The sequence below is a fragment of the Lissotriton vulgaris genome, chromosome 11 (genome assembly GCF_964263255.1).
Source record: "Lissotriton vulgaris chromosome 11, aLisVul1.2, whole genome shotgun sequence".
Classification (NCBI taxonomy): domain Eukaryota; kingdom Metazoa; phylum Chordata; class Amphibia; order Caudata; family Salamandridae; genus Lissotriton; species Lissotriton vulgaris.
In genome coordinates this window covers 102719340-102738954 of record NC_141699.1, presented here as the reverse complement: position 1 = coordinate 102738954, position 19615 = coordinate 102719340, and the positions used below count along the sequence as shown (strand labels likewise).

The 19615-nt window shown below is 45.1% G+C and overlaps 1 protein-coding gene across 1 annotated transcript in view; it reads right to left on the bottom strand.

Moving 5' to 3' along the window:
• Positions 1-4991: 4991 nt before the first annotated feature.
• The window catches only part of GGT5 (gamma-glutamyltransferase 5), a 237089-nt gene continuing 222465 nt past the window's right edge, over positions 4992-19615 (bottom strand). The window contains exons 11-12 of the mRNA XM_086942787.1: positions 13708-13818; positions 4992-7460 (exon numbers count right to left, since the gene is read on the bottom strand). Of these exons, the coding sequence (XP_086798913.1) occupies positions 7296-7460; positions 13708-13818 (276 nt within the window). The 3' untranslated portion in view covers positions 4992-7295. The remainder of the gene's footprint in view (positions 7461-13707; positions 13819-19615) is intronic.

The window sequence follows — 19615 nt, the reverse complement described above, 5'->3', positions numbered from 1 at the left end:
AAAAGAGTACTTTCCATCGTCACACGCAGATGTGGCCTGGAGTTTTATGACACCTTCGCCCCGCCAAAACAATTTGCCAGGCTGCCACAGCATCAGCAAACGTCACCAAAGGTGCTGCGAGAAGAGCATGTATATGAACTCAAACTATTCAATTGATTTTACAAGATGTCCTTCTGCTTCTCTGTGTGGGGAATTCCATGGTAACCCTCAATCTCAAGGATGCCTACTTCCACACCCCCATGCACTCAGCACACCGCCCATACCTCAGATTTCTGGGTAGTGCAAAGCATAATTTCAAACTCCTACCGTTTGAGAGCACAACAGCCCCCGGGTGTTCACAAGTTGCCTGTTCGTGGTTGTAGTACATCTTCGATGAACATTGCTTAATTTGTTAAAAAAGTAAGTGCCAGTGCTCGTGTCAGGACGCCTTTGCAGCTCGCACCCCATATTGCCTCTGCTAGTGTAGCAAATTACATCACCAACACAACTACTAACCATCACACTCCTTCAAGTGTGCCATTTCGGACTATTTCAAGATATAAGATGCCTTGAGTTGCAGGTAACAGTCATTTTTAATGTATATTGAATTTATAATGAACTGTTGTCATCCTCTCTAAATTCACCAGACAGCGCCACCTTGTGGCAGACTGTCACAAGTGCCGGTGTGACAATTAAGTACCCTGCCGGGCACCGGAAACCACAGGCTCAAATTAAGCACTGTTGACGAAACAACATTCATGTAGTTCCATGCCTGGATGCCTGGCGGACAAAGAGCCCAGAGCAGGCCCCGTCTCACACTCAGCTATTTCTCTATTGCATACATTAAAATTCATAGTCAATACAAAAACACTTCCCTCTGCCCCCCTACAAACACAAATGTTCCCATAAGCCCAACATACCCCCAACAATGAAAGCAATGGCATTTTAGAGACTTCTTCCACTTTACAGGACGTTGTATTCTCTGACAGTGAGAAGGATACTGAATCTGTTAGGAATGATGGCATCTTGTATTGCAATAATATCAACTGCTTGGCTGCACGTGCACCTTCTGCATGAGCGCCTTGCTGGACAGCGGTCACAAGCTAGGGGTCACTTTGGTCTCCACCAATACTAGATCCTCCAGAGTTCAGCACAAACTGTTATGGTGGTGCAACAAAACTTGTTACTGGGTAGGTGGTTACTAAGCACCCCGCCAAAGTGACCATCAGCACAGATGCCTCAGTCACAGGGCGAGGGGACCCTCTAGGCAAACTGGAAACCCAGGCCAGTGTCTCGTAAGCAACAGAGGCTGCGCATCAATGCACTGGAATTAATGAAAGTTTAGTTAGTGTCTTGAGTGTTTTACTAACTAATTTGCAACAAAATAGTGCTTAGAAACAATGGGACGGATTCACAAAGGTAAACGGAGATGAAAGTCTAACTTTACTACATTCGGTATGTCTAAAAGGGCATTTACGAGTTGTAAAGTTAGACTTTTGTCTCAGTTAAACTCACTTTTTGGTCTTAAGTTTAACTGAGACCAAGACTTTTGGTCGCAGTTGAAGATAAAACCAAAACTTAAATTTAACTAAGATAAAAGTCTAACTTTACGACTCACAAATGCTCTTTGTGAATACCGAAAGTCGTAAAGTTAGAATTTGTCTCAGTTTACCTTTGTGAATCGGGCTCAATTTGCCCAGGTACTTCCCCTAATAATAAGGGGAAAAACAATCACCACAGTGGTCTGGCCTAGCCCAGGCTCTCTGCCACTGGTCCATCTGCCTAAAAGTCCTTCTCCTCGCAGAACAACTGCCTGAGTAAAATCCTTTAGGTGCCGCGATGATGATATTAGAGACAGAAAAGCTTTCCTTTTTAATGCAGATTAATTGCTTCGAGAAGGTACTATGGGGCTGGTCATAAATCCTTGATTCTCAAGACTAGAGATCAGGTCCAGGAATTTACCAACAGACACGTTGCCGCTCTTCCTCTTTATTGTAGGATTAACTTTGGATGATATATTAGAAAGCTCTGGTTCCTGTCTCTCAAATATAATTGTTTGTTCTTTCTTCTTGCCTTCAATACCTGTGCTACTGCCTATTCTAACAAATGAATAAAGACCTCAGAGAGCCCTGGCTACCCCAGGCGAGTCTGAAGTGATGACTGTACAGGAGCCCTGGCTGCTCCCGGAGGATGGTGCCTGGAGCCCTGGCGGCCCTCACAGCCTGATGAGGGACATCTCCAGTGAGCCCTGGGTGCCTCTAAAAGAGATGTGCTCAGGAAGTGCTGCTGCTTGCCCTTGAAGCACAGTAACCGTGACAGCCCTGGCTCCTTAAAGGAGCCCTGGCGGGCCCTCACAGCCTGATGAGTGACATCTTTAGGGAGCCCTGGGTGTTCCTAAGAGCATCATAAGTGACATGATGAGGGAGTGATGCATGTTCCTGTCACTGTCCCTGTACCACAGTAACAGTGGGAGCCCTGCCTACTCCCACCGCTTGATGCGGGATCCTTTAATGGAGCCCTGGCAGCCATCACAGCCCAATGGATGACATCTTTAGGAAGCCCTGGGTGTTCCTAAGAGCATCATAAGTGACATGATGAGGGAGTGATGCCTGTCCCTGCACCACAGTAACCGTGGGAGCCCTGGCTACTCCCACCGCTTGATGCGGGCTCCTTTAATGGAGCCCTGGCAGGTCTTCACAGTCTGATGAGTGACATCTTTAGGGAGTCCCCAAGATCACCATAAGCGATGTGATAAGAGCATTGCTTTCCTCGGAAGCACAGTGACCAGCCGAGCTCCTGCAGCTTGAACCCTGACCCCTTAATGGTGCCCTGGCGGACCCTGAGGGACAAATCAATGATGCCATTTGTAGAACCCTGGCTATCCATGAAGTACTGAAAATTGACCTCACAGAGCCCTGACATGCGAATTCCCCTTAAGTAATGAAAACAAAAAGACAACAAAGATGGGCAAACAAAAATGACAGTAAACAATATTTCGTACAAAAACAATTTATAAAAAATAGTTTCTCAATGAAAAACAGAAATTGCATTTTAATAAATCATATTCTTTGCTAATTTCAATACAAACAAGACTTTTATAGCTACATTTGATCTTTCACGTGTTCTCAGGCTGCACGACGGGAACTTTTGTGCGATTTAAGGTAACCTTGGGGCTTCTGCCCAAATTAACACAGCTTCATTCCTGGTTTTGCGACACACAAGCTGGAGTCGCACCACCAGATATTCACATTTACATTTCAGAGAAGACCAGAACATGGATTGAAGTGGCCTGATTAAGAATCTACAGGCACATTAAAGAGTCATTAACACAGCTTTACTAACAGACTTGCGCTTTTTTAACCTGCACCACTCTTTGTGGAGATTTGGGGGATGGTTAAATTCTCCTTTGAAAGGGTCATCTGGCCGGTGATAGTGGCTCGTGATTGGCTCATTTAGAGAAGGGCTCTAATGAGACACCTACTATTAAAAACAAAGATATTCCTTCCAAAGTCCTCTTTGTTTCCCTGCCTCATTTAGGCAGTGGGTGAATGTGGGGTTCCCCATGTTTGCGACATCACCGGCTCTGATATCAGGAATCCCTTTTCAGTAGTCTCAGCCCAGGTGGACACAGCTTCAGTGGTTCTGTCTGTCTGCCCAATTATCACATTTGAACTTTAGAAGTCTCAGCAGAGATTCCCTATTCCTGTGTTTGCACCAAGTTAGGAGGTTAATTGTAACTTTCTACAATTCTTTTACCACATTTGAACCCCCCATTACATGCAGTAAATGACATCTTAAGGTTGCATACAGTGCTACAGAGCCAGCGGTGTCAGGGTGCAATGCAAAGAACAATCACAATTAAAGAAGAAAACGAGCAACAAACGGGATAGAAGAATAAAGAAAAAGAGTAGGGAGAGATTAGAGTCACCTGGAAAGGGAAGTAAAAAGCGGATGAGGCAGGAGGAACCAAAGACCAAGGGAATTAGCGTGATGGTAGAAGACATTGGGCCATATGTATCAAGCCTTTTTCCCGTTTGCAAATGGGCAGATTCTCAGAATCAGCCTGTTTGCGAATTGGAAAAAGCCTTTTGGGATGTTTCATTCCAAAAGGCCATCGTAAAATATAGAATTGCAATATTTGCGATTCTCTATTTTGCGAATGCAATTAAGGAATTGCATATTGCGATTACTTAAATGCAATTCTGGAAGCACCAGAAATGTGCTATTTAACCTTAAGGAATTGCAAATTACCACCAACTTCAAGTTGGTGGTAATTTGCGATTTTCTTTAATAAAGCACTTTTTCGATTTTTTTAAAAAGTGCCATATGTCGCATGTACATGCCCTTAGGGTATGTATGTGTGCAAAATGTGCACACATGCATACTTATGGGGTGCAACAGGGTATTCTTTTGGCACCATTGCAACCTTGAAATTACATTCTCAATTTGCGATTCTCAAATTGGTAATCGCAAATTGAGAATGTCTTTCCATTCATTCTTATGGGCCTCCTAGCTAATAGGAATGAATGGGAAGGTATTCCTTAATTGTGAATCTCAATTTGCGATTCACAAATAAGGAATATGTAGGATTCTCAAAATTTTTAGAAAATCCTACATACGTTGCAATTTGCGATTCTCTAATTGCGATTTGCTAAAAATCATAATTTGAGAATCGCAAAACTGTTTTTTGATACATATGGCCCAAAAATACTGTACTAGATCACTTACTTATAAGCAGGACTGGTTGGATATTGTTTTTTTGTACGAAAATAAAAAATTAGGAATCGAGGAAAAATGTGGTTTGCTTGCCAAATTACAAATGAGGAGCGTTTTTCTTCCAGATTTAGGCTTTCAGATTTCAAATATCTGTTTTGACAAATTGATTCTTTTCACTAGCAAATTATTTTCTTTCCAACAATCAATCCATGTTTTTAAACATGGGTTGTTTCCCCATGAATTATCTTTTTTTTCAAATCAAGTTTTGTGATGCAAATTTACTTTTTCAAATAATATTTTTTTTTTTAGATTTTCTAGGGGGCGAATCATGTTAGGCAAACTAAGAACAAATTCACAGTATCCCACAAAGCAAATTTTGACCAAAACGTCATTAAATTTGCTTTTCGTCAAAGTATGCTATTCACTCAGCTCGATCATTCCTTGGGTCCGATGGTAAAGCCGGATGAAGGCCTTCTCAGAGTTAGTAAAGATAGAGGATAACCCCTTTGAGGTGGTCATTCCAGGTTAAAGATTAATTCTTCTGTTAAGACAAGCACTTCACATTATCAGAAGCACCAGGGATTCCATGAGCAGGTAGATATCAATGGAGCTACCAGTGTCTCAATTATCAGTGTTCCAATGTAGCTATCAGTGTTCCAATGATCATCTGGGCCATTCTTACTGCCTTGGGTGACCTGAAAGCATCCAAACTGCCATGTTTATAGGATAGTGATATTTATTGTGAGCATTAATATTGGCGTTTGGCAGTGATGCAGTGACCCCTGAGCAATAACTTGGGCCCTGGCATGTTACCATTTACAGATTAAGCACTAGACCAGAGGTCCTCAAACTTTTTATCCCCTCCCCTGCTGATGACGGAACCGCTCCGTCATCAGCAGCGGTCGCGCTGTGCTGATGACGGAGCGGTTCTGTCACGGCCCACTCGGTACGCCTGCGCGGCGCGGATTCTGCGCCTGCGCTGAGCTTTCTAAAGAGCGGGCGGGGCCGTGACGGAACCGGTCCGTCATGAGCACAGTGCAACCGACGCTGGTGATGGAGCGGTTCCGTCATAAGCATTCGGCCGCCCTCGCCTCTTAGCACTGCGGCGGAATAGCCGCTGCAGTGACGGGGTTAATGCTGCGCCCCCTAGTAAAAAGAAAAATCAGGGCCCCCCTCAAAAATGATCACAAATAAGCTAGTAAACTGGGAATGTTTGAAAATGTCTAGACTTATTTAAACATTACGGTTAGGTTTTGTTATTGTTTTAAAAATGCAATCAAATGCATGATTGCCAAACATACTATTCTAGTCAGTCAGGCCTTACTGACGTGTAAAAGTGTCCACGGTGTGATTATTAGAAATGGGGGGCTAGTGGTGGATTCTGAGGAATATTTGGAGTCCCTTCTCTTTTGGCACCCTCTCCCAGCCAGGATGCACATGACAAAAGATGTCAGTGATGGCTCATTACAAAGGGGCTTACTGCCACCCCAGCTAAAAAGAGGGCACTGTTATCAGCATAATGCTTCTTTGGCCACAGCCTGGCGCCCTTCCAACCACCCCTCCCCCTGGGACCACCTGAGCCGCCTCGCCCCAAGTTTGAAGACCCCTGCACTAGACTAAGTCCGGACCTGGACACTGGAGGCCGGAGAGCCATGCGGCTCAAAGCCTCATCCTCAGCACAGCGCTCACGGCTTGCACGAATGTCCAATAGTATGTCCCATTAGTGGTGTCGTATACGTCACAAGTGAAGTCAATGATGTCATTTAGGGTGTCAGCTGTGATGTTATGTGTGGTGTGAAAACAGGGAATTGAGGAGGGCATTGTGGTTGTGTGGCTTGCTAAAAGTCTTTGTGTTTTACATATTCGATTCGTAACAATACATCTCTTTCAACTGAAGCGCTCTCAGGAAACTTGGGCGTTTCTATACTATTGATTTGTGCTCTTAGTAGAAAACTATAACTTTCCTTAATAAATGTTTTTTCCAGTAAATAGGTCTATGATTCTATATAGCTTGAATGGCAGGGTGGATATATGGGTATGTCTCTCGTTATTCCAGTGTTCACCACTAGCTGTCACTATAACTCCATAGTTTGTGTGCCTTTACTTGCTTCCAATGAAATTAAAACTTTGGTCTCCTGCAGTACCACAGAGCCACCAAAGCAGTGTAATTTGTTCCCCAAATAGACAACTGTACTCTTAGATTCATTAATTAGTTATGCCAAAGTAAAAAATACTGGTGATGGGAAACTGCAAACATAAAGCAAATATTCCACTATTCTGAAGTATATAAATGTACTCGTCCATAGGACGAGTATTTGTGCTAATGTATACAAAAATATATTCCTATACATAGAGTTGAATATGCATAAAAATGTTAATCCTCTTAAAGGCATTGCTGTATTTTTTGCACATCCTTAAGGCGCGGATTCTCTTTCAGGCAGATAGGTGGCAGTATGACGCTATGGCGCTGCTTGAAAGTCTCTACACAACATGAATAAGCGACATCTGCCTGCCGGAAGAGTGTGGCGGATGTGCAATGCTCCTTCTTTACCCAGAGTGCTGTGCTCCGGATGTTGTAGGTTTCTGATTGGTCCGCTCCGCTAATACCCGGCTGCTCTGCTCCTCTTCCTCTTGTCGGATTCTGCATACACGCAGCGCCCTTCCTTAGCGACAGCCTGCACGACGTTAAGATAAAAGTATCTTTTCAAGAAGCGGTGCCCCCTGGCTTCCAGGCCTCGCTTGGTGTCCTCAAAATCTTTGCGTTCCTGAGATATAAAATGAGAAGAAAGAATGAGTCGACGAAGGTTCCACACACAGTGGACTTCCAAACAGCATGCTGGAGAGACAACCTTAGTGTGTGAGGGATACACTGGCTGTGACGACACTACACAGGGGCCATATTATCAAGAACGGCGATAACATTATATCCGCTTTAGAGGCAGGAAACTGCTAGAAGCCCAGGTTCTGATGTGAACCTGGGCTTCTATGGGAATTCACATGGGCATATTATCAAGCCCCTTATCGTCGCTTTAGCGGCAGTATCCTGCCACTAAAGCAGCGATACAGTTATCGTCGTTCTTGATAATATGGCCCTCAGTCCCAGATGTATTATTCGTTTGTGCTCACGTGAGATAGAGCAGCTCGAAAACAAGCTGGGCTCGTATTACAGATAGGGCGCACTTTCCATGTTTGCACCACAGTGCACCTTTAAGCCGCCACTGGAGTATAACACAGAGAAATCAAGCCTTACGTCCTGCTGCCACCTAGAGTTTAAAGCGAGGCCTGCATCCAAAAAGAAGCCTGTGTATTTTATTGACCTTGGTAATACTGTTTATTTTGGCGCCAATAGAGGCCGCAACTAAGACGTCTATTTTGCCAGCGTGCCTCTCTGTGAAACTACAATCATGAAGCATATTTCTAAACCATCTGTGGGACCGCCTCAGTGTGAGACTCTAAATCTCTTGCTGAAACTGAGGGTGAAAGCACCCAGTTGTACACCTTGCCGGGCATATTTACTACCAAGCAAGCAAAGTTGCTGCACTGCGTTGCATGAAAGGGAAAGATCATATTTACAAATATATGAAGCATTTCTGCTCTCTCCTTGCGCTGGTGCACGGAGTGCTGTTTTGCGGCAACACAGGCACCCTTGTCCCATAGTGCAAAGGGGCCTGCTTTACGGGCAGAATTGCTTTTGTGCAGGAAGGGCTACCGTCCTGGTCCAATTTGGGACCTTTTCCATGCTCTAAGAATGAAAGACAAAGCAATAGCCTCTGATGTAAAACTGGAAAGAGAGATATACCACCTTGGCTGGATTGTGCAATGTGAAAGCAGGAAATATAGGATCAATCCAGACTTCCCTGTCTCAGCACATTGTGTGGCCTGAGAAAAATATTCAATCTCACTATGACTCCTTCATCTTCATTAATGCCGATGAGAGCACCTTGTAGTATATGTGAGTTCAGGATGTGCTCTGATCAGAAACCTTTCTTGTGTTTGATTTAATAGACCATAATGTTGGAGTAATTAGAATCTAGGCCACCTAAAGGACACAAAGGACAAATGACTTCCCCTTAGTTCACTAATGGCATTGTCAGGGCAAGGAGGCCAGAGGGTTACTAAGTTCTTGTTTATAAACTATCACTTTCAAAAAATGCCTCTCGGTGTTGTGATTCAATTCAATGTATTAAGGGGAAAATCCTTCCACATGTTTAAGAAATACCCTTTCTAAGCTGATTTATGCTTGTTGTATGTGTTACATGGCAAACATTCTCACTGATGGGCTCGTGCGTGGGCTCCCCGAGACACAGATGCCCCTCGGCTCGGCTCTGGCTCAGCTCTCCCAGTTAGTTTGTTGGTTCACCCACCTCCAGTCATTGCCTACTGCTTACCGGTTTGACTGTTCTGCACTGGCACTTACCAGCAGCAATCAGTGGTAATAAATATTTGCACTCCTGTTCTAATGCAAGGAATTGCTGAAGAGTTTCTACATATTGTTTGCATAAATGGTTTGCATTTATGGGTCCAAATGACCACTTCAGAGCACATAGCAGGAAACATTCAGAAAACAAGCAAAAAGAACAGTGAACACAAGCAAACGACAGTGAGATCAAACATTCACAAATCATAACAGCTGTAAGGGAAACACATGCACCGGACATGCAGAGCACAAAAGGGTAAAATCCAACAGACGTGCAGCAAGTAAGAGGATCACAAGCACAAGACACGCAGAGCACAAAAGCAAAATATCCAACAGACGTGCAGCAAGAAAGAGGATCACAAGCGCAAGACACGCAGAGCACAAAAGCAAAATATCCAACAGACGTGCAGCAAGTAAGAGGATCACAAGCGCAAGGCACGCAGAGCGCAAAAGCAAAATATCCAACAGACATGCAGCAAGAAAGAGGATCACAAACACAAGGCACGCAGAGCACAAAAGCAAAATATCCAACAGACGTGCAGCAAGAAAGAGGATCACAAACACAAGGCACGCAGAGCGCAAAAGCAAAATATCCAACAGACGTGCAGCAAGAAAGAGGATCACAAGCGCAAGGCACGCAGAGCGCAAAAGCAAAATATCCAACAGACGTGCAGCAAGTAAGAGGATCACAAGCGCAAGACACGCAGAGCACAAAAGCAAAATATCCAACAGACATGCAGCAAGAAAGAGGATCACAAACACAAGGCACGCAGAGCACAAAAGCAAAATATCCAACAGACGTGCAGCAAGAAAGAGGATCACAAACACAAGGCACGCAGAGCGCAAAAGCAAAATATCCAACAGACGTGCAGCAAGAAAGAGGATCACAAGCGCAAGGCACGCAGAGCGCAAAAGCAAAATATCCAACAGACGTGCAGCAAGTAAGAGGATCACAAGCGCAAGACACGCAGAGCACAAAAGCAAAATATCCAACAGACATGCAGCAAGAAAGAGGATCACAAACACAAGGCAGGCTGAGTTTAAGAGGTATACAAAGCATTATGGCCACGTTTGATGTACTAACAGGCTGGAACAAATCGCACTAGAAATACCATTTAAACATGGTATAATATGCACTTGGTAGGTAATTGGAGCTGCCATTTTTGTTAGCGCACCAGCTTTCCTTGGACTCTCACTATAAAATCAGAACAGGTGTGTGAAAGCACAGCAGATGCGCCATTGGCATGCCAAAGGCAACCCCGCCTGTGCCCGTCCATGTCTGACCGAGTCCAGGGGCCAGGAGCCTTGGTCCCCCACCCAGTAAGCGATCGTACCTATGACCCCCGCCAATTACTGGCAATACGAGGGAATACTAATGATGGCTGCCGCCACTCCATCGATCTAAGCAAGGGGGACATCTCGAACAAACAATGTTTTGTTTACCTCCCCAAAATGACCCACCCCGAGAAACACCCCAACAAGAAAGATAGGCGGCATATGCTCTTAATTAATTGCCGATCGCTACCGGCAACCAAGTTAGATCTCTTTGTCCTTATTGAGGATAGAATACCAAATGCTGTATTTTTAGCAGAGACCTGGCTCCACGTTGATTTAGGTCCAGACCTGGTACACGCCCTCCCACCAGGATATTATATTCTGCGGAAAATCTGCAAAAATAAGAAGGGAGGAGGGACAGCAACTATACTTAAGGAAGAATATAGCTGTTGTGTCGAACCAATAAGCATCTCTGACTGCGAAAGTGCTACCTTTTGTATCACCTTCTCTCCTACCGCTACATTTTCTGGAATATTACTGTATAGACCACCAGGCCCCACCGCAAACTACCTCCACTCAGTCCCTGAAGAAACAGTAAACATAGCCAGTACCAGAGCGAATAGCCATCTTGTGTGATTTTAATCTTCACCTGGAACAGTCCGCAAACGCTCAAGTCGCAGACCTTCTTCGGGACTTGCTTGCAATCCAACTATCCCAAAGGGTGATTGGCTGTACCCATGAGAAAGGCCATCTTTTAGATCCTATCTTTTCTAATGATAATATGTTAAAAGTTTCAAATCCTTTTCCGGTCACTTGGACCGATCATTTTTTGATGCCACTGGCCTTGGTATACTCTTCTGCACCCGTAAATTCCAACCCAGTCAGCTTGAAATACTGATCTTGGTCTGAACTGCCATTGGAAGTATGGAAATAGTCGATGAGGAAATTGAGACCAACCCTACGGCTAGAGACGACGCAGGCAAATGACAAGATCTTGGAGTGACTTGAATCCGTGCTTGATCAAGTTATTCCCCTCAAAAATCACACTAGACAAGCGAAAGACAATTCCGCACCGTGGTATACTTCCAATCTCTGAAAGCTTATAAAGCATGTAAAAGGGCAGAAAGAATTTGGACAAGAGATTATGGGGAGAGAACCAAGCAGAAATACTGTGATACTATTAGAGTATATCACACTGAAATTAAAAAGCTCAAGTAATGTACTCTGAAGGAACATTTACTGCACTGCTAATACTTCACATGAGGTGTTTTTTATAGTAAAAATCACCCTTGAACCCTCCTCAAATGCCCCTGTTATGGAACCTTCATCATCATGGTGTAATGACTTAGCAAATTGTTTTTGGTAAAAAAAATTGAAACATCTATGACACGTTCTACTAGTCGCCCCGAAGCTGTCAGTAATAGATCTAAGGATAGCCCACCTGTCAAATCAATACTCTTTGAATGTAATCCCTCCCATGACACTGGATAATCTCACAAATATTACAGGTAAAATTAAATCTGGCCCCCCCCAAGGACCAGGTCCCACCACGGATCCTAGCCAGAGCAATAGATGAGTTACTCCCCACTCTGCTTGAAATGGTAAATCTCTCCTTAACTACTGACTGTGTTCCAAGGGCATGGAAACATGCCATGGTCAATGCCCTTTCAAAAATCCCAACCTGGACCCTTTCGAATTGGGAAATTATCGCCCTATTTCTCTCCTTCCAGGGTAAGCAAAACACTTGAAATACATGTGAATGGAATGCTGTCAGAGTTTTGGGAAAATCATGATATTCTACCTCACCACAGAGACGGTCCCTCTGGCTGTGGTGGAAGACGCCAACTGGCTGCTAGAACAGGGAGTTTTGGCAACAACCATCCTTTTTGATCTAAGCTCAGCTTTTGATACTGTAAACCACAACATTCTAGCAAACAGTCTTCAGCGTGCTGGAATCTCCGGAACGGCCCTAGCCTGGTTGAAGTCCTTCCTTGAGAACGGGGCATTTCAGGTTTTTGATGGTGACTGTAGTTCAGAAATTCTGCACCTAAAATGTGGGTTCCCTAGGGCTCCTCATTGAGCCCAACCCTTTTTAATTTGTGTTGGGGGCCACTGGCTAAGATCATCCTACCGTATGGTATCTCATAGTATCCTACGCTGATGATAAGCAACTGGTCTTTTTCCTCAATTCAAGTCAAGACTCCCCCTGTGCATCCCTGTTTAGAGAAGGTGGCCAAGTGGATGGACCGCTTCTGTCTCAAATGGAGACAAGATGGAGCTTATGATCCTAGTCAACAACCTTAACTCAGCTTTGGACATGGGCTGGCCAAGCTGTATGGGGAACTCTCCTTACCCCAAAACAGCCGTAAAGAGCCTCGGAATAAGGCTGGATTAATCTTTCAAATTCAACTTCCAGGCAACAAAGCTCGTAGCCACTTGTTATGACATGTTGAGAATGCTTTGGAAAATTCTCCATTATCTTCTTGCCACAGCAAAAAGGCTGGTAGTCCAGGTACTCATTCTTGTGCCCCTGGACTACAGTAATTCACAGCCCACAAAGCCACAATAAGAAAACTGCAGATGGTACAGACTTCTGTGGCTCGAATACTGCACAACATCCCCAGATACCAATCTGCCAGACAAGCCTCATGCTCTCTTCACTGGCTCCCTGTGACCGAGAGCATAACATTCAAATCACTTTGTATTGCCCATCGGGCACTTCACGGTGAAGGCCCTCTGATCTCCCATTCCCTGGTATCTCCCTATTCTCCTGGGAGATCTCTGCACTCTTCAAATGCCAATCTGGACAAAATTCCCATTATTAAAAAGGTAAACTATGGAGGGTGATCCTTCACCTACAATGTGGCCAAATTGTGGAACAGCCTCCCCTACTCCCTAAGAATGATCGAAAAGGAACTCGACACCCTTAGGTAGCTATGTGCTAGACAAGTGTTGTATAATAATAAAAATAAAGTGTAGGTTAACTTTTTCACCTGATTCATAGATTTATGGTACATTCTCGGGAATAATGGGTTAAAACTATTCATGTGGCCAATTTATCCTAAGGTCCTACGACTAGCACACAGTTTACCAAGCCCAGTTTCTTCCAGGTAGAACTTGGAAGCTGAATGCACCAAAATTGGGAATCAGTGGTATTTGCTTTCATCCTCTAATGGGTTAAAAAAACTAATCGCAAACAAAAACAACTTTTGAGCCCAATTTGGAAGTTGCCCATAATCGCTGATGCTCAGCATGAAAACAGAATACCCCTTTCTGAAGGGTCTTTGTGGTCTTGTCTGTGCGCCTGCGCACCAGCTTACCTTCAATAGATCGAACTCCGAAGAGAGCTCGTTGGCTCTGTTGACGTAGACTGTGCCTGTGGAAATGGCCTTCTCCAGACTGTATCCAAACCACAGCTTGTTTATGATCGCCTGCAAAGACATAAAATCAATGCAAAATATAGATAATAATAATAATAATTCTTTATTCGGTTAATCACAAAGAGAAACCATAAAAGAAGCAAGTAACATAAGGAATTCATACATACATAGATTAAAAAGAAGACCATTTCATGAAAAACATTTGTGCAGTTAAGCAAAAGGGAAAAAGGTAATTTTGTTTCAGAGAGTCTTCGGTCATTAAAACGTTTTCTTTTACTTTTTCCTTAGTGCAGTTTGCTAAAGGTTTTTTCTGTGGTTCAAAATGCATTTTAAAAAGTTTAAAACCAGGTAACAGACTTCTTCCGACTCTAAGGTTTGCAGTCTTAGAAAGGCTGGTCGACATTGTCTGAGGCCCCATCGCCTGCACAGCGGAAGTATCCAATATTTTCTGTGGGGATGATAAAATTTACAGAATAAAATGACGTGGATATTGGATTGGGTTGATTTCGCGTCGCAAGGGCATGGAGGCAGGTTTGGGTCCCAGGCTTTGTTTAACGGAAAGGCGACCAGTCTGTGAAAGAGGTTCAGTCTGAGCCTGGTAAGTAACATCCTCTCGTATGTTTTAGTGTCGAGAGTAAGATATGGTTGAATGCCAAACGTTTGCTGGACTGTGTTTGCGTGAACCACTGAAGGTTTTGCTGACTCGGATGACAGTCTTAGTGTTTCCAAGTGCCGTAGTGCAAGTTCCTTGAGTTCCTTTTTTGGGAGAGCTACCAGTGATTCTGGATGGAGGTAGTGTTTTTCGAGGCCAAGGTCGGTGAAAAAGTTTCTGACGTAGCTAAGCCACTTAATTCTGTAGGCGTAGTCGAGTGACATTATGTCGGCCACTATCGACTGTGATAGTGTGTTAGCTTCCGACGTCCAAATACGCCTCCACAAGAGTAGTGGCTGGATTTTAAGGAGATCCTGCAGGTAAGGAATTCCCAATTCCATGTGGGAGGCGTAATTTGATGAGCCTTTTGGGGTGGCAAGAAGAAATCTTACAAATCGATTTTTGATTATTTGGAGGGCTCCAACGTCTGTGTGACCCCAGATCCCTGCTCCGTAAAGAGCTATCGCCTGACACTTGGCATTGTAGATTCTTAGGAGTTCTACTGGGCGCCTCCTTCCCAGTTTCCGGGAAAAGGTCTGCAGGGCTGCTATTGCGCGCTTAAAATTGTGACATCTCGCCTCAACTGCTGGTTTCCATGTTAGATTATCGTCAATCACAATCCCAAGGTATGGATATTGTGTGGCGATCTCCAAAGGTTGACTATCGAGGAAGATGTTTTTTTTTCCTTTCTTCCCCCTCCCCGTGGTCATGACAAAAGTTTTTTTTACGTTAACCTTTAGGTCCAGGGAGTTCATAAAGGTGGTGTATCTATTTAGAGAGTACTGAAGTTCACGCGGGGTTCGGGCCAGGATGACGGCATCATCCGCGTAGAGGAGCGCTGGAATCAGTCTCTGTTTCATTTTTGGGAGGTCCTGGGCCCCCCTCAGCATCGCCTCCTCCAAGCCGTTTGTGTAGAGCGAGAAGAGAAAGGGGGCCAGGACGCAGCCCTGCCTAACTCCTCGCTCCACCCCAAATGATGCCGTCAGCTCGCCGTTCTTTCCGAACCGTACTCTAGCTGAGGCCCCGGAATACAGCTCTCTTAGAAGGTCCAGCAATGTGGGGTCCACATTCATCTCTTTTAGGACTGTCCATAGTTTGGAATGTGCGACGCAGTCGAAAGCGGCAGACAGGTCTACATAGACCATGTATACCGTTGATTTCTTTGCGTGCATGTATTTGGCCATTATGAGGCTGAGATTAAGTGCCTGCTCAACTGTCCCAAGGCCTTCTCTAAAGCCGAATTGTAAATCCGAGATAATGGACTTTTCCTCACTCCACAGTTGCAGTCTCTCCAGAATGACCCTTCCCACCACTTTGCCAAGGGAGTCCAGAAGGGATATGGGACGATAGCATTTTGGGTCCTGTCGGTCCCCTTTCTTGAAGATGGGGACCATGATTGATCTGGTCCAGGAGTCCAAGATGCCCTCGCTAGCTGCTGCTATGCATACTCTTGTTAAAATAGGTGCCCAAAGCTCCTGGTTGAACTTAAAAAGGTCCACAGGCACGCCATCCGGACCCGGGGCCTTTCCGGTTTTGCTTTTATCCAGAGCCACCAGGATTTCTGTGATGTCGAAAGAAATTGGGATTGGGTATTGTACTTCGTTGTGATGGTGAGGTGGATGATCTGTAATTACTTGGTTTTTGAAAATTTGTTCAAAATGAGCTATCCAAGTTCCCTCATCTATTGCCACCTCTATCTTGGGAGAGTTGTTGTCCGAGAGGAAAGGGGATCTGATCGTTCTCCAGAAGTCCTTACTATTTTTTGATAGGGAGATCTTATCTAGGTCGTTCCAGAGTTTCTCTTTCATTTGTTGTAATTTTAGTTTACGTTCCAGCTTATATTTCCTTCTCAGAAGTTGGATGTGGCCCGCGTCCCTTGGTTTTTTATGGAGGGCGGTTTTTAGATCAGTTAGGGCTCTCGTACAATTGTGGTTGAACCAACCTTTCCTATCCGTGTGTTTATTGGTTGTTTTCCCCGTAAGTAGTCTCTTGGCTAATTTCAATATTTCTGCAAAGTTCGACAGGACCTCGGAGTGGTTTAAAGCTGGGTCCAGGCAGTTAATAATATGCGAATATGCCTGGTTGACTAATTGTTTTGTGAGTTTTTGTGGGTCGATCTTTTCCCATTTTATAGAATAGCTATTTTGTTTGTGCAGTTGTAGATTATTTTGGGTAAGGGCAGCTGCAATGTCCGTAGCCTTGGATCTTTGTTCCGATAGGTGAAGTTCGGTCTTTAATGCATAGTGGTCACTTAGTAGATTGTGTATTACTTGATGGTCTGTGACTTTTGCGGCAAGGCTATAGGACAGCAGGATGTAGTCCACTGTTGTCTGGTGGCCTCTAGCTACATAGGTTGGGTTAAACTTATTTTTCTCAGCCTTCGGGGAGTTGGAAATAAATAAGTCAAACTCTGAGAGAGTGTTATTCAGGGCGTTGCCGGATTTATTATGGATGAAGTGAGCTAGTGGAGCGTCATTATCGTCCACGAAACCGCAGATTTTGGTGTCTGCCATTGGACACGGGTTTGTGTTAAAATCCCCTCCCCAGATGAAGTGGATCGTTTTGGAGTTAGTCTCCCCATGTTGGGGGGATCTTAGTCTCTCCTGCATGTTATCGATGAAGGTGAGAAAGTCGTTTTCCGCTAAGTTGTTATAGAAATTAACGAGGATGATGGTATCTTCATTTGCAAAGGAGAGGGAAAGTATCTGGTAGTTGGAGTCGGTGAAGAGGTTAGACACTTTTAGATGGGAAAGAGTGTTTGCAATATAAATTGTTAAACCTCCTTTGGGTCTGCCTATTGGGCTTTGAGTAGCGGGTGAGAAGTAGGTTTTATACCCTAGTAAATGTAACTCTGAAGTTGCCCAGGTTTCTTGGAGGCAGATTATTTTGCCTTGCTCTAGGAAGTTGACTGCCACAGGATCGTTGATCTTGGTTCGGAGACCCGCCACATTCCAGAATAGTAAAGGTATTATATGTGGGTTCTCTTTCGGGGCAGAGGTTGGTGAAGTTATGACGGAGTTGTTACTTTGGGAGGAGGAGTGTATCGAGTTTGGGGTAGTTTGTTCTGAATCCCTTAATGGTCAATCCACCATTTCTAGGGGACTGTATCTGTTTGTTGTTGGGATGTTGTACCAGGGATCCCATCTAGGTGGAGCTCTGCGGGTCCTCCTCTGTTGTTGGTATCCCCATTCTCCGTGATTTTCTCCCTGCTGGCGTTGGTTGACTAATTGCCAAGGGTTTTCCTGTTCCCTAAAGCGAGAAGTGCCATATTGTCTGTTGTCGGGGAAGCTTAGTTGGCGCTGGGATGGCTCGACCCAGGGGAAAGCGGGGTCCTCGAAGAAATTGCTATTTAAGGTTTGGATGGAGGGGTAGAAGAATGAGAGGGGTTTGATTCTTATACTTCCCTTTGGATTTGGGTGTTCCCAAGAGGTGATATAGTCTACCACCCAAGGGTCCTCGAAGGTGATAATGATGCAGTCCCCTGGGTATTGTTTGCTACCTTTCCCCACCCACGGAGTCCTGTAAAGTGAGGAGATCCTACCATGGCAGTTTGGCGGCATGGGGCGATTAGTCTGCAGCCAATGGTGAACTTTGTTTTTTAAGGACCACGGCGGTTCCGCCGTGTTAGGAGGTAGTTCGATTACTCCAATCATGACTGCTACATAGGGAGCGGCCTCGGGAGGAAGCTCCGTATGGAGTCTGGCTTCTCCAGGCTCTTTTGGGGGATTTTTTTGGGCTGATTGAGAAGAGGAGTTGTGTACCGGGGTTTTAAGGGGAGCAGTTTTTCTGGGGGCTGGTTGTGGTCGAGTGGTTGTGGGTGGTTGCGTTTTGGTTTGTTTTGATGTAGTCGGACCTACAGTGGTAGGGTTTGGTGTGCTTTGGGTCAGGGTGGCTGGAGGTATTGGAATGGGGGGAGGAACAGTGGGTGGTACTGTCTGTGACGTGGTTGTGTGGGGGATGGAAGGTTTTGTGATGCTGCCCAAAGAATTAGAGGGAGCGTTGTGAGAAGAGTTTGCGTTCCCTTTCTTCTTTGGGGGGGGCCCCTGAGAGTGTTGTGGAGACGGAATGAGCTTTGAAATCTGTGTTTCTAGCTTAGTTAGCTTTAATTCTACAGGTCGTAGTAGTTGTTTAAAGATTTCTGTTATCTTCTCTAATAGTATAGAGTTATCCGGGTTTTCCGGAGCCTTTATGTGTGGTTGCGATGGCGAATCCAACAGAATAGGTATGGATCCTTCCTGTTGGTCTTGATGAACTATTACCGTCGTAAGTGCTTGCTGTGGTTGTAGGGGAATTAGTGGCGAAGTTAAAGGAATCTGAGGGATATTCGGGGGAGGAGCAGTGTTGGCTAGTATAAGATTATTTTGGGGGAACTTGTTTTTGCTAATCGCTCCTTCTCTCCTTCCTCTTGCTTGCATGTCTTCCAGGGGGGATGTCTGGGTAGGGGATTGAGGTGGTAGCTCTGGGTTTTTTTTCCAATTCTGAGGCTAACGGGGAGTCTGCAAGGTCAGAAACAGATAGGTTTACATTGTTTGGGAGGCTGCGTCTGCCTTCTTGCGCGATACCTGGCGCTTTTTTGTTTGCAGTCGGGGCGGGAGTTTTGGCTTCTGCGAGATTACCCAGGGAAGATCGCTTGGCAAATTCTAGGTCCAGTGAAACTCTTTTTTCCATGAGGGTGATACTTTGGTCAATGAGTGAATTTGCTTTTGCCAGGAAGTCGTCCATGGGTCCCAGTAACTTCCTGGCACTCCCTGGAGCGGGGTTTTTTTGTTTAGACCCTCTTGTGGCTACCATCTTGTAATACTATGAGATGATGAAGTAATAGATGGTAGTTTTCGTGATTTGTGATACTGTGGGTTAAGTGGCGATTGTGAAGTAGGGTCGGTGAAATACCTTACAGTAGATAGGGCTCTGGCCGAGCTTCCGGGCTCGCCGGGCCTCGAACGGCCTCAAACGGCCCGCTCTTTGCCCGGTCTTCGCCCCGGACTATGCCCCGCGCGCGTCCCGCGATGCGCGTTGCTGGAGTCGCTTTTACGTTGTGCTTGATTGTAGGGGCGTGGCACTGGGAGGGGGCGCGGCTCACGCGGGAAGAGGACCAGCTGGAGCTGTTGTATGCTGGTCCACGCAGTCCCGGGGCCGGCGCCTCACCCTCCTCTGCGGCCACAAGGTCTCCTAGGGCTTCCCCACGAATCAGCAGCA